General features: G+C 37.5%; 1 protein-coding gene across 1 annotated transcript in view; it reads left to right on the top strand.

Annotated features, from left to right (window-relative positions):
• Positions 1 to 9,312: 9,312 nt before the first annotated feature.
• Positions 9,313 to 13,604, top strand: part of DENND5A (DENN domain containing 5A) — a 73,534-nt gene continuing 69,242 nt past the window's right edge. Inside the window, 1 exon segment of the mRNA XM_032223077.1 lies at positions 9,313 to 9,992. Within this exon segment, the coding sequence (XP_032078968.1) occupies positions 9,851 to 9,992 (142 nt within the window). The 5' untranslated portion in view covers positions 9,313 to 9,850.

The raw sequence follows: 13,604 nt of genomic DNA, 5'->3' as shown, positions 1-13,604 counted from the left end.
AACAATCACTCATTCAGTGCCATTGTATGTTTGAATGAGTAGTCATTAAATGAGGACCACCTGTAGATGCAGTCAAATGAATGAAGTCTTACAGATCATACAAGCAAAAAAAACCCCACTTGTCAACATTTTTGACCCTCTCTGAAACAAGGCCAACATGCAAACCAAATGTGCAAGACATTATATTTTTTATTACCCAGATTTCTATACCGCCTGCTTCTTAAGACTTGGGCAATTTACAACAATGTGAAATTATCACAGCATCAACCAATAAAGCCATACAACTACCAAACACAACATGGTATCTAATTATTAAAAATAATCTAATTGGGCTGTGTAGTAGCTATTTTCTGTCTGAATGACATTCCATTAGTACTTGTTTCCCAGCTGACCTAAGATGTATAGTGTCTTTCAGTTTTGAATCAAAAGCATTCCATTACTTTGTTGAAGGTGCAGCTGTAATACTATGTGCTTTAATTTCAGATTAGTAGTGGTGGTTTACTGGTTAATCCTTGTCTTTTGACCACAATTGAGCCAAAATTTCCATAGCTAAGCAAGACAATTAAGTGAATTTTGCTGCATTTTATAACCTTTCCTGCCACAGTTGTTAAGCATTGCATTGCATAGCATTGCAGCTAGGTTAGTATCATGGTTAAGTGAATCTGGCTTCGCCATTGACTTTGCTTGTCACAAGGTCACCAAGGTGATCACATGACCCCTGGACACTGCAACAGTCATAAATACAGGCCAAGCATTCAAATCTTGATTGTGTAACCATGGGGTTGCCGTAACAGTTATAAGTGTGAAAAACCGTCATATGTTATTTTTTTTAATGTAACTTCAGTTCTAAATGAATGGTTGTAAGTCCTACTTGTACTGACTTGAGCACAATAGCTGAGAGAATGTGGACAATTTAGGAATAAAATATCTTGAGGCCTTCAGGATGATTGACCAACAATCTGATAGGCAAAAGGCCAAATTAATACTGTTGCGTTATGTTATTAAAGTTTTGGGTTTTTAAAAAAATTTTTAAAAGAAAGTGAATTGGGAATAATTTTCACTGATGGGATGGAACATGGGATTTATTCAGACTTAATTTAAATTATAGTGATAATCTTGGTTTTTTTTTAATGGACATAATAGGAAAGTGCTTTATTAGACTGAAGTTACTTGAGATTACCTGAAGTAGCAATTATTTAATCTTTAATGACTTTTTATTAATATGTATGTCAGCAAAATACAAGATTCTGCAATCTCTACTCCCTGGCCATCTTGAAAACTGCCTTATTTTCAGTGAAGTCCTTGCAATCTAAGAGTGTGGGAAGAACATTCTGCCACTTTTTATAATATGTATTGAATCATTTTATTGCAGGATTATGTGTAAATTTATAAGAATATAATTAACGTGCTTAATTTTCCCAAGCATAAAGTTCCTTTTATTCAATTCACTGCTGCAACTTTTTTTAGCAGTACATGCAGTATTATGTCAACTAGGAAGAATTTTATACTGCTTAGATCTTTTAAGAGATTTATTCAGGTACGTCTGAAAATGTATCTGTAATTAATGCCATGAATTTGATATGAATTATTTTAGTCTAATTACGGTAGTTAAATGTTTACAGTTCTATTTACTGGGGGAAAGTGTAATGTTCTTGATGAATTCTGCCAATATAGAGGCAATAATATATTCTGCCTTTGTTGTTCAGGATATTGTATAACTTGAATTGGTTTGTTTAGGGTTTTAATAACACTTTGCAGTTCATAATACAGGGTTGTACATTTTAAATATTTTTTAAATAAACTATAATTAAAATAGTTAAGCTATTGACCCAATAACCACAGCAAGCTTTCTTTTTCACAGCCTTTCTTAGCCATCTCTCTTTGTGGCAGAGAAGATTGATAATGAGGATTGAATTTCCATTGTTCAGTTAGTCTTCCTATCAGGCATTACAAAAGATCAGCAAAAGTGCCTAGTTTGGAACACAAAAGCTACAAGGATTAAAATAAAAATCTGCTATTTTACTGCTGTAAAGATTTTGAGCAGCTAACATTCTTGTTGAATGTAAAAAGATGACAACAGCACATTTTCTGCATATACTATTACAGAGCAGCACAAAAGGGAATATTCATTGTATCCACTGAAATCATCTAAAGAGGCTCTTCTGCATATTATTGTTCTGCATGTCTTATTTTTATCTGGTTTATTCTGTTGGTTTTACAGCATCTTCGTTTGATCTATTTCTTGGTATAAAATTAGGGCTGTATATGTTGAGAGGCAGCAATACATCAATTCTTTGATAGTATCCTAAAATAAAAATGGCCAAACATCCCAATCTTGTAAGTTCTTTGTATTCCTGCAAGTGAGAATGGACATTTTAATTGTTTTCATGTGTTTATTTATTTTGGAAAGCCTTCACATGTATGAGATTTTGCACTTGGGGCCATCCTCTCAAAATAAAAGATTCAAGGTAAATATGCCTTTCTATTCAAAGTGAAAAGGCAGGAAGTTGTGGAACAGTGTGTATGTTTTTGAATTTCATGTAGACAGCAGGAGTTTCTTCTTACCAAATATATGTAACCTAGTATTTGAATACAGACTATTTCGATCCAAACATTTGGGGAAGTGCTTTATTTTTAAATGTGAGAAACTGAAACCATTTTTATTTTTGAGACAACAATAAAAAACAGTACAGAATGTTTTATTTTTCTTAAAAGAGAACAGTTAACAATTAAAATATGAATGTTAATTAAACCATGATTTTTTTAAAAAAAACCCGGCAAACAAAAAAATAATACAAAGAGTCTTTGCTTAACCACAGTAATTGGGATCAGAATTTCCATTGCTAAGCACAATATCATGTGATCACCCCTTAGCGACAGCTACCCTGGCAGTCTTCATTGCTGTCATAAAGTGAGGTTGTTAGGTAAGGACCTGATGTGACAATGACATGATTTCAGGCTGGCTTCCAATAAGCAAAGTCAAGCCGGCCCTATCTGGTACACGCGTACCGGACAGGGCCGGCTGAAACCCACCTCTTGTCCCCCTTGTTCAGTGCCAGTGTAACTTTCAGTGTTTCCGAAAGAGTGGTTTTACTCTTATACGATTATCTATAGATGGTGTCAAGTAAATGCAAAAGATTTTTTCAGTATTTAAAATATAAAAAAGAAACAGCAGTGAAAAACATTGATATGCCAGATCTAAGTAGAATAAACATACAATTAACTCTGAAACTGAAATAAAACACTTTTCCTTTCTAAAAAAAACTTAAAAGTCATGCAAACCCATAAAGCATGAACATTCTGTAATGATGTCAATTTATTTAATAGTTAACTTATCTGATGAATTTGGTCATTCAGAGACATGTGAGAATGTTTATTGTACATGTATTGATTTACAGAAAATGTATGATAAAGTGAATAGATTTGAATTATGGAATGTTATGTACAACTTTGGAATTGAAGTTTTATTAATGAATGCAATAAGAGATACATATGCCTATTATTGTTGTATAACTGAAATTTTTGTATGTCTGGAAAATATGGGGTAAAATAACAAAAAGGGTCAAGAATAGATGGTACAGTAAATGAATCTGAACTGAATAGAAAATACAGAAATGAACAGTATGAGAGAGAGAATGAATGAGGATCAAATTGCAAAATATATAAGGGGTCCTTGGTGTTCTCTGAGTTTGGTTGTTTTCTTGCAGATGTTTCATTCCCCAAACTAGGTAACATAATCAGTGCTGGACTGCTAGCACTAATGTTACCTACTTTGGGTAATGAAACATCTGCAAGAAAACAATCAAGCTCAGAGAACACCAAGGACTCCCCATTTCAACCCTACTAAAAATATTCTCCTTTATTAGCACAAATATATAAGAATGATGAATGGATGAGTTAAGTGAAAAGGGAAGATTAAAAGGTCTTGAATCCAGATCAGATAAATTCAGACTCAGTTATTTGTCAGTGTTCATGTAGAATGAACTATCTATTATTACCTAATCTGAAAAACATTTAGGAATATTTGGGTAGCCTTCAAAATACATATCAATGCAGTAGCCTGCAGAGAGTATGAAGCAATTGGTTTCCAGCTAAAAGAAAATAAAGATGCAAAATAATTCTTTTTCCTACTTGATACGAATCTTTTAGGGTAAGATGGTAACTTGCATCTTAACACACACACACACACACACACACCCAAAAAATAGGCGGACAAACCAGAGGTAGTATTGTGCAAAGTTTTGTTTTTTCTGCATTTTCATTACTCAAAATAATTTCATAGATGGGATTACTGTGGAGTAAGAATAGAAGAACTACTCTTCTACGGGCAGGGATATATCAATACCTTGTAGAAGGCTATAGTATTTCCAAATATAGCCTGCAAAAGTATAAATATCCCAGCATATATTAATAACTTCAGACTAATATTGATGTTTTCATTTTATTAGTCTTTGAAAGTGATAATTTTCATTCTTCTTTTAGCATTTACTCTTTTTGGAAGAGAATGACATGAAACATGTGTTAAATTAGTCAGATCCAATTTATTTTTATGTTAGAATAGCCAGAGGAATAACTATTAAAAACACAGGAGTTTTTATATTGATTTGTTTGTTCATAGAATTTATATAGCTACTAATCCTGTAACTCTAATACCATTCATAATACAAAGCATAACAATATTATAGCAAAGCATACATATGTATATCAGGCTTTGCTAATAATCTGGCCTTAACACTTGGGGAAAAAAGCCAGATCTTTAAGATTTACTTGTGGGGTAGCAGTGTTGCTGTCATCTGACTCTCAAGGGGAATGAGGTTTCATAAACTAAGCACTAGCAAATTACTGTCAACAAACCAATTGATGGATGGATGGATTAATTCCCCTTTTAGAAGTTGTACTGCAGCAACATATGAAGGTCTCCTGGTTGAATATAACTTAATTTACTAGATTTTCCAAATGCACCGAGCCATATGTCATGATTTCAAAGCTGAATGGCTGAACTCCATATAGATTTATAGCATCTTACCTAGAAATTAAATATATAGTACAAGGCAAATATAAGTAAAATCTATAGTTAAGCAAATGGAAGAAAATACATCTAGAACCCTTGAAGATTTAGATGTCTTCCTGGGGAATGGAGATCAGATTATTAGTTGGACCATATGAGATTAATTGTGGCAGATTGGGTTTTATCTTGGTTATGAGATGGATGCATGGATGGTTTTAAAATCAGACTCACAATGGACATTCATAACAATTTTCAGTCATTTTGTGGATGGAATAGCATCCAGACTGAATTCAAGGAAATCTTTATTGGGAGTTTTTCTGGGCTCCTCTTTTTAAAAATTTGCTCATGAGTTTTAGATTAAATCTGATTTATTTGAGTTTTCACCTGGGAAAATTTCTCCTGGGAAAATTCCACTTTTCACATTTGAAGTATTGGGAGCCTGGTTTGTTTAGGACACTTGCCTCAGTGGTATGGTAGAGGTGATGTTTGACATGTTATCCAAGACTTGATTGGGTTTCACTCAGAGGGGGTATTCTGCCGGTTTGCCCCAGTTCAGGCAAACCAGTAGGGTGGCACTCCACCCACACACCCAGATGTCATTGCGGATGCTCTGCACATGTGGAGAAGCTCCACAAGCGAGCACGCATGGACTCCCAGTTCCAAATCGGTAGCAAAGGTAAGAGAAAACCATTACTGGCTTAACTCTACTTCAAGTATAGAGAAGCACAGCAAAAACTTTAAAGAAGGAATGCAAGGGCAGTTAGTAAATACCAGTAAGCCCTAAACAAGAAATGGATTTGATTGGGGTGGGAGGCTATGAGAGGGAAGATAGAGAAACTCTGGTATTATAGTCCTTGTGAAATACATTTTTTTCTGATGTACGTGGTCTATCATCAATAACATCTGGTGTGATCACAATCTATTTTTCTGCTGTCACCAAAGATCTGGAATCCATCAGCTTCTGCACCCTCTCTCCCACACTCTGTGGTCATGGGACTCAAGAAAGACTTATTCAAAAACCTGGCCAAACAGTTGGGCCATGAATTATTCCCACTGCTTGAGCACAATGACTTAACAATATCAGATTATACTGGCTCCTACTTTAGCAGTATGTGTGTTCTTTCTACCTTGTGGGAAAAGTCCTGAAGTTACTTCTGGTACAGTCCAGTTCAATCCTAGCCAGGAGTTCACCATGATCTTTAATACTGAGAAGAATTAGATTGCTTGTGGTTGAAATCAGTGCGTTCTTTAACTTCTTCAATTCTAACTGAGGTGAGTCTCTTGTCTTCTCTCTGGCTGTTAAATTTAAATCTTTCCACTTCTCTCTGGCTGAAATTTTTCCTCTATTCTTTGGCATTCCACCTATTCTTTTTAAATAAAGCATTTCATTATATAGGAGACAAGGGCTGGTGTGTGGAGGAATCTGGCTTGGCCTACACAGAGAACATCTCTGCTAGGTAAAAATTCTGCTTCAAACAGAAGGTATATATTTTATTTACCACTGTCCTGGTAAGCAGTACAGTGTGTTCTTGAAAATAAATTAGTACAGTGTATTTTTCTTTCTTTGAATATATTTCTTCTTATATGTATAAACTATTTTAATAAAATCTAAAGAAAAATTGCCAACAGCTCCTTACATGACTTCTTACATTCTGAACCTTATGGACACTTAGAGCAAGTAAAGAATGTTGCTAGAGTAATTTAGCTAGTTTCCACAGTGTTTCAATCTTATAGCAATACAGAACTGGAGCAAAACAAATGTAGAGCAGGTTACAACTTGCTACGTACTACTTTCCGTACTCAGTGTCCACATCATTTTGAAAATAGTTTTTCAGATGTTTTGTTCATTATTATTTGGCACCAAACTTTTATTTTAGAAACTGTAATAACTTTTGAGTGGTATATAATAAAACAATTACCATATTTTTCCATCTATAACACACACCCATATATAGGACGCTCCCCTACTTTTTTTTAACCCCAAATTCAGAAATTCAGCGAAAAGTGTCTCAGGGGATGGGGCGGAGCCTGCACATAAGGCGGCAGCCTAGGGCCAAAGTGCCAGTGGAATGCCAGATGGTCAGAAAGGGTGCTGAAGCAAACAGGTGTCCTGCCTGCAGTGCCTATGCCGGATGCCCCTTCCCAGCCAGAGCTGGAATGCTGTTGTGTTTAAGTGCCGGTAGATGCCAGCCTTCCCTCCGGTGGGCCTCAGCAATTGCTGGATAGAGACGGGCCTGTTTCAGCGTCTGGTGCCCAGAGGCCCTCACTTGCTCCAAGCATTTCTTTGCCTATCTGATTTCCAGCTCCATCGCATTTCTTGCCATCATGTGCAAGGAAACAAAAGTTCGTGGGACTTAAAACAATAATCAATTCCAACTTCGCAAGATCTTTTTTTTTTCACGAGAACTTGCAATTGATTGAACTTTTTTTCTAGTCCCACAAACTTATTTCCCTGCACACAATGGCGAGAAATGCAATGAAAAAATGTGACAGAGCTGGAAATCAGGGAGGGAAAGAAATGCTTCAGAGAAGTGAGGGCATCTGCAGCACTGTGCTGCAATGGAAAAATGGGAAACCAAGTAGCTGGCGCAAGGGAAGGAGGCTGCTTTCCCTCTTCTCCCTCCTACTTCCCTCATGCCGGCCACTCCATTTCCCATTTCTCCATTGCAGTGCAGCACACCGGATCTACTTTCATAGCCAGGGGTGGGGTGGGTGTAATTTAACAACTGGGTCAGGTTGGTCACGGTGGGAGACTCGTCCCACATGTGTGGCAGAGCTGGAAGATGGGGATGGGCCATGCCTCCCACAATGGCCAACCTGACCCTGGACAAGTGGCGGTTCTCTCAGCCCCCCGTGTATAAGACATCCTTCCATTTTTAGGTAAACTTTTTTAAAAAAAAGTATTGTCATATACACGGAAACATACAGTAAAAGACAATAAAACATACAGAGTCACCAGCCACTCTAATGTAAGGCCTGGAGAAAAATCCAAGTTTTCAAACTCTTGAACATATCCTGAGGTAGAGTCAGTTATATTTGAGGAGGAGGTAGAGCAGGATGTTGTTCCAAAAGAGAATGTCTCAACCCACTTCCTAGATCCCATCAGGTGACATTGTTAAATAGATGTAAAGGGTAATAATTCAAATGATTTAAAGGTAATAACCAAAAACACAATTACCTCTTCCTAAAAGAAGACTGTGGAACAATTATGTTTTAAACCTCTAAGAGAAAAAAAACAACCAGTACCCTAAACTGCAGCAAAAGGACTACTGGTGTTTGAAACATAAAACAAGCCTTTTAATTTTTATATATTCTTAAAATTCTTGCATTTTTGGTAAGACAGTTCAAAGTAAGGTGAGACTATTGTATGGTTATGAGTACTATTTAGCATTTAGTATTAATTTAGTATACTTTTCTCTCAATGGCTGATATTTCATTCTAAATCACAGAGCTGAAAAAATAAAAGGCAGACAAACAAATATTCTTCAAATTTCAGGTTATTTGGAAAATATGGCAAAGAATAAATGGAATGAAAGTTAAGATAGAAAACGGAATAAAAAGCACAATTATCTCCCTATAAGAGGGTTGTGGAACAAATATATATCTTTTAAATGTTTAAGAGAGGGAAAACATTTAAAGGAAAAAAGAAATGCTCTTTAAAATATAGGAAACAAAACTCAAAAGTGGTAACAAATCTGCAAATACATTTGATTTGTTATGGACCCTGAGGACTTATATTAAAAACACACTTCAATTTTTAGGATTAAAAGACAGTGCTTCAGGCCATAATGAGAGACAACTCTCGAATCATCACTGCATGCACGTGATCACTTTCAGGTGATATGTATCCCAGGTATTGGTTGAAACCCATACATACAAAGCTGGCCAGTAGAATTTCTTGGATTTCGTGCTCCTCACTATTCCTCTTCTTGCAAAGGATCTCATACCTCCCCAGCTCTTTGGGCAATGATATGACAATAATAACAATTTGACAATAATTTAAAGTGGGAACTAGGAAGGTGAAAGTGGGAACTAGGAAGGTGGTAAAAAGTGGCAAGGAGATGGGTCCATGTGGGATCGTTTTAAGTAGAACAGCGCCCTCAAGATGAAGTTGTTATCCTCTAGAGAACCGGGGGGGTATGTCTCACGGAGAGGTTGCCATAATCAAACTCTGGATGGAACTCATCCTGTACTTGGAAGGAAAGTTAAAGGGGGGGGGAAATGGAGCGATGCAATTACGGTATAAAGAGGGGGGGGGTGTCCTTCCAATAAAGGAAAAAAACGGGGTGAACCGAAAAGACGAGGAAATAGAAGGGCCCAAAGAAATAGTAATAGGCGAACGTTTCCATAGAAGAAAGATGGAAACCCCTCCTGACGGGAACGCTACTCTCTGGGTACCGAAGAAAGAACCGACAGAGGAACGGCCTTGATCTCCTCGTACATCGCTCCACCCCTCAGACATCCACCCGCAAAGGATCACGTCATCCTTTTTGCTCACTGCACATGTGCAGCATTGCGGTTCTTGCTTCCATTCCTAACCCCCCCCTCCTCGAAACATCTGGGCAGGGAGGGAGGGCGAGCGGGAGGGGAGGGGGCGGCGGCGAGGGAGCGTCCTGTTATGCGTGTTTGTCCGCTGGTCTGTCGGGCCTGCTTCACAGCCCGGCGCGCGGCCCTGGCCGCTCCGTCATGGAGGCAGCAGCGGCGGCGCCGGCGGCAGAAGCGAGGGCCGTTGAAGCAGGCACAGCTAACGGAGCGAGCGCCGCGGCGGCGGCGGCGTCCCCTAATCTCTTCTTTCCCAGCTGGACGACTTGAGCTGTCCCGCCTCGCGGGGGCTTCTCCAGCATGAGCGGAGGAGGGGGAGGAAGCGACGGGGTCGGTGGCGGCGGCGGCAGCTCCTCTCCGTCTGCTCCCGGCCGGTTCGCCGACTACTTCGTGATCTGTGGGTTGGACACCGAGACTGGCCTGGAACCGGACGAGCTCTCCGGTGAGTTACTCAGCCCCGCAGTCTCTGGAAGCTTGGACAGACCCGGGAATTTGCTGCCGCCGGATGCATGGCGTCGTTTGGATGCCCTGGAGGAAGGGAGGAGCGGGGACGACTGTAGATGGTGCTTTGCCCCTCTTAGGGCCCGGGCAGATAACGCGCACTTTCTCTTCCCCCCCCCCCCCCCCCGTACATCTCTTTCACTAGGTCTCTCTTATATGGACATACCGTACACACACGCACGCACACACACAGTGAGAAAGAGAGTGAGAGAGACAGAGGAAGAGGAGAAACACACACAGAGAGAGGGGGAGGGGGGAGAGAAAAAGAGTGTGTGGAGAAACACACACACACACACACACACAGAGAGATACACACGGAGAAACAGAGAGGGGGAGAGGGGGAAAGAGAGGGAGGGACACACACACACACACACACATATTCGCTTTTGACAACCACACTAACGTAAAAAGCTTCACAAATGCCTTGGGTGTGCTGCGTTGACCCCGCCAAGGGCGGCTTAGTTTAACATAACGGAGCTCGAACTTCTTTTGAGCATCGATCCACCCTCACTCGGGCTGCCTAAGAGGACAGTGACAGATGTGGGTGGGTGGGGAGTATGGGGGTTTCCCCTGCTTGGTGCGCATCCCAGGGTGCTCTCTGGGATGAGGCTGAAAACAGCTGCTGCTTTGTTTTGGCCACAACAGGAGCTTATTTTTTCCTCTCCTTGAGCTATCAGAACTCCCTAATTGCTCCAGTTGGTACTTTGGAGGGCAGAGCCTGCTTTTTAAGATTGTGGCAGTCACCACATAAGATACAGGAAACACTTTTCTTGGTTTTTCCTGTTTTCAAAAACTGTTCTGTTTTCAGATTAACAGTCTTTGATTTGTGTATTTTTGACTTAACATCCATTTCTGTGGAGAGTGGTGTTATACTTAAACATATTAACTTGACACATTTTTTTAAAGAAATGATTAAATTGCATGCAGAAGAGAAAGAAGAAGTAGAAGAAGTTACAGAAGTATTGCAAAACTATTATGGCTTTTGGGGCACCTGCCAATATTTTAAATTATTTTCTATCTTCTGCACATATTCAAGAATGGCTGGATAAACTAATCTCCCAGTTGAGAGAGTAACATTTATGTAGTTAGGAAATGGATTCAGTATATAACCATAATATTTTCTAAGCTAGCATAAGAATTACTAAAAATATATTTTAATTTTGTTTCATTGTTATGTGTGAAGTACTTCCAGGATTTAATTACTTTGTATAATCATATTATATTTTTTAAAGTGAAATATACAGGATTGGGAATATAACTTTCCATTATAATGCAATCAACTTTATATATACTGCCTTTAATAATGTTCTATATTAAAATGATAGGCTTGTGAAATCATTTACTTTTTACAACCCCAGGATCTATCATAACAGCATAAAACTAAACTAAAATGTGGTATAAACATTTATTGTTTAATACAATATTTAATTAAGCAAACCATAATGTGGCATTTTAAGAAGACAACCATATAGTCAACATTTCTCCAGTTTGAAGTAGTATGCCATTTACCATCCTATCTGGATCAGGATGCTTTGATCACAATACCACTTCAACCTGATTAAATACTGTTCTATATGGGTTATAATTGTAGAGAACATGGAATCTACTACTGGCACAAAATTTAATAGCTAAAAGAACATGCCATGTAAAATAATAATAATCCCTTTAATAAAGTTACAGTGTAATATATCAGCAGTTTTTTGGACCCAATTTAAAGCGCTGATCGCTGATAGTCACACAGAGGTTTTTTTAGTATTGGTATGGGTTATGAAAATTGTTAAATATGTAAACAAATGTAAAGAATCCTAACCCATATAGTTTATTTCAAAAACAGTTTAAATAAGTATTTACTGTTTATAAAACTGAGTGGAGCTGACAACCCTGAACATACTCTCATATTCCTGGTTATAACAGTCTTATTTTTATCAGCAGCATACAGTACTGTATAGATTATGGAAGCATTTCATTATGGATCCTATCTGGAGTTGAATATCCTTGCTAATGTACTTCAAATCACCCAGAGCTTGTCAAATAAATACCAATCTGACTTTATTCTTTGTTCATACTTATGAATAACTTAAATTACTGTAATTTCTGAAATATTATGTGGAATAACACTGTTAGTTCCTTTATGTTAATTTTTTATTATAAAGTATTCTTGTTTAACATAAAGGATATTTTTTTCATTTACTGTTAGCAATATTTTAAATTTTGGTTCTCTTATTAAAATGATATGTATGTTTATCTGTCAGGTTCATGCAGTGATAGAATTATTTTCAAAATATTTTGATAAAATTCATGAAAGTCAGGTGTTATTTTCTTCCTGCGCTTTCAAAGATTATATGTAATTATATTATATTTCCCTTAAAATGTTTAAAGTGTCTAGGACAGTGGTTCTTAACCTGTGGGTCGGGACCCCTTTGGGGGTTGAATGACTCTTTCACAGGGGTCGCCTAAGACCATCGGAAAACACATATATTTGAAAAAATACGGAAAAATAAAATAATTTTATGGTTGGGGGTCACCACAACATGAGGAACTGTATTAAAGGGTCACAGCATTAGGAAGATTGAGACAAACTGGTCTAGGAGAAAAAAAATCACAAACTGTAAAGATATCAGTGTGCATGCCAAGCTGAATCACTTAGTATTTCTTGCTTCAATACACTTGAAATTTTTGATTGTCAGTATACTGAATTAATTGAATGTATGCAATAAGATCCCATTGGATCTCAAACCATATGCAGCATTATATTATAGATCGGGGGTTCCCAACCTTTTTTATATCCCGCACCCCTAGAATGCTTCTGATATATTCTCGCACCCCTTACAAAAGTAAAAAATTATATGCATATACTTATGCATATACACTACAATTTTGAAACTTCTAAACCCAAGTTTTTTCATCTCGCGCTCCCAGTTGAATTCCCCTGCTATAGATACTCTCATTCTGTGAGCTGAAGCTAGCACAATCTGTAATTCAGATATTAATTGGAATCCAAGGAGAGTGGGAAAGGGCCAACGTAATATGAAAATAATCAGTCATTGCTTATGTAACATCATTTACTATTTATATTAAAATTTATCATACATTTCATGTTTTTGTGTTCCATATAATTGCTTTGCAAATCATTGTATCCTTACAGTACATGAGCTTATATGGTGATGTAATGAAGGCATAGCTTCTAAAGAGATACTATATAACACTTGCCCCAATCCCTTTAAAATCTTTATGAATACATTACCTTGCACCCTTCAGTTCTCATAAATAGACCTTTCTAGAGAGTGCCTCATCTAATAATTAGCCTAAGTTTGAATTAGCCTGTTTTTGTTTCTATATATAGTGTACGTTCAATAGAGTGTACATACAAAAAATTGAGAAGAAAATGTATTATAAGAACCCTGTGGTCTAATGTATTGCTGTCTTGTCTGAAAATATTTGTCTTTATTAGTTCTTAAAGCAAAGACTACTTTTATGCCACTTGCAAATGTTGCATTTTGTTCATATTTCAATAAGCTAAAATAAAGGGGTGCAGTAACATATTTTGGTTTTG

This window comes from Thamnophis elegans, chromosome 1 (genome assembly GCF_009769535.1).
Source record: "Thamnophis elegans isolate rThaEle1 chromosome 1, rThaEle1.pri, whole genome shotgun sequence".
Classification (NCBI taxonomy): Eukaryota; Metazoa; Chordata; class Lepidosauria; order Squamata; family Colubridae; genus Thamnophis; species Thamnophis elegans.
Note: the sequence above shows the minus strand (reverse complement) of the source record. Positions and strands in the feature narration are given on the sequence as shown.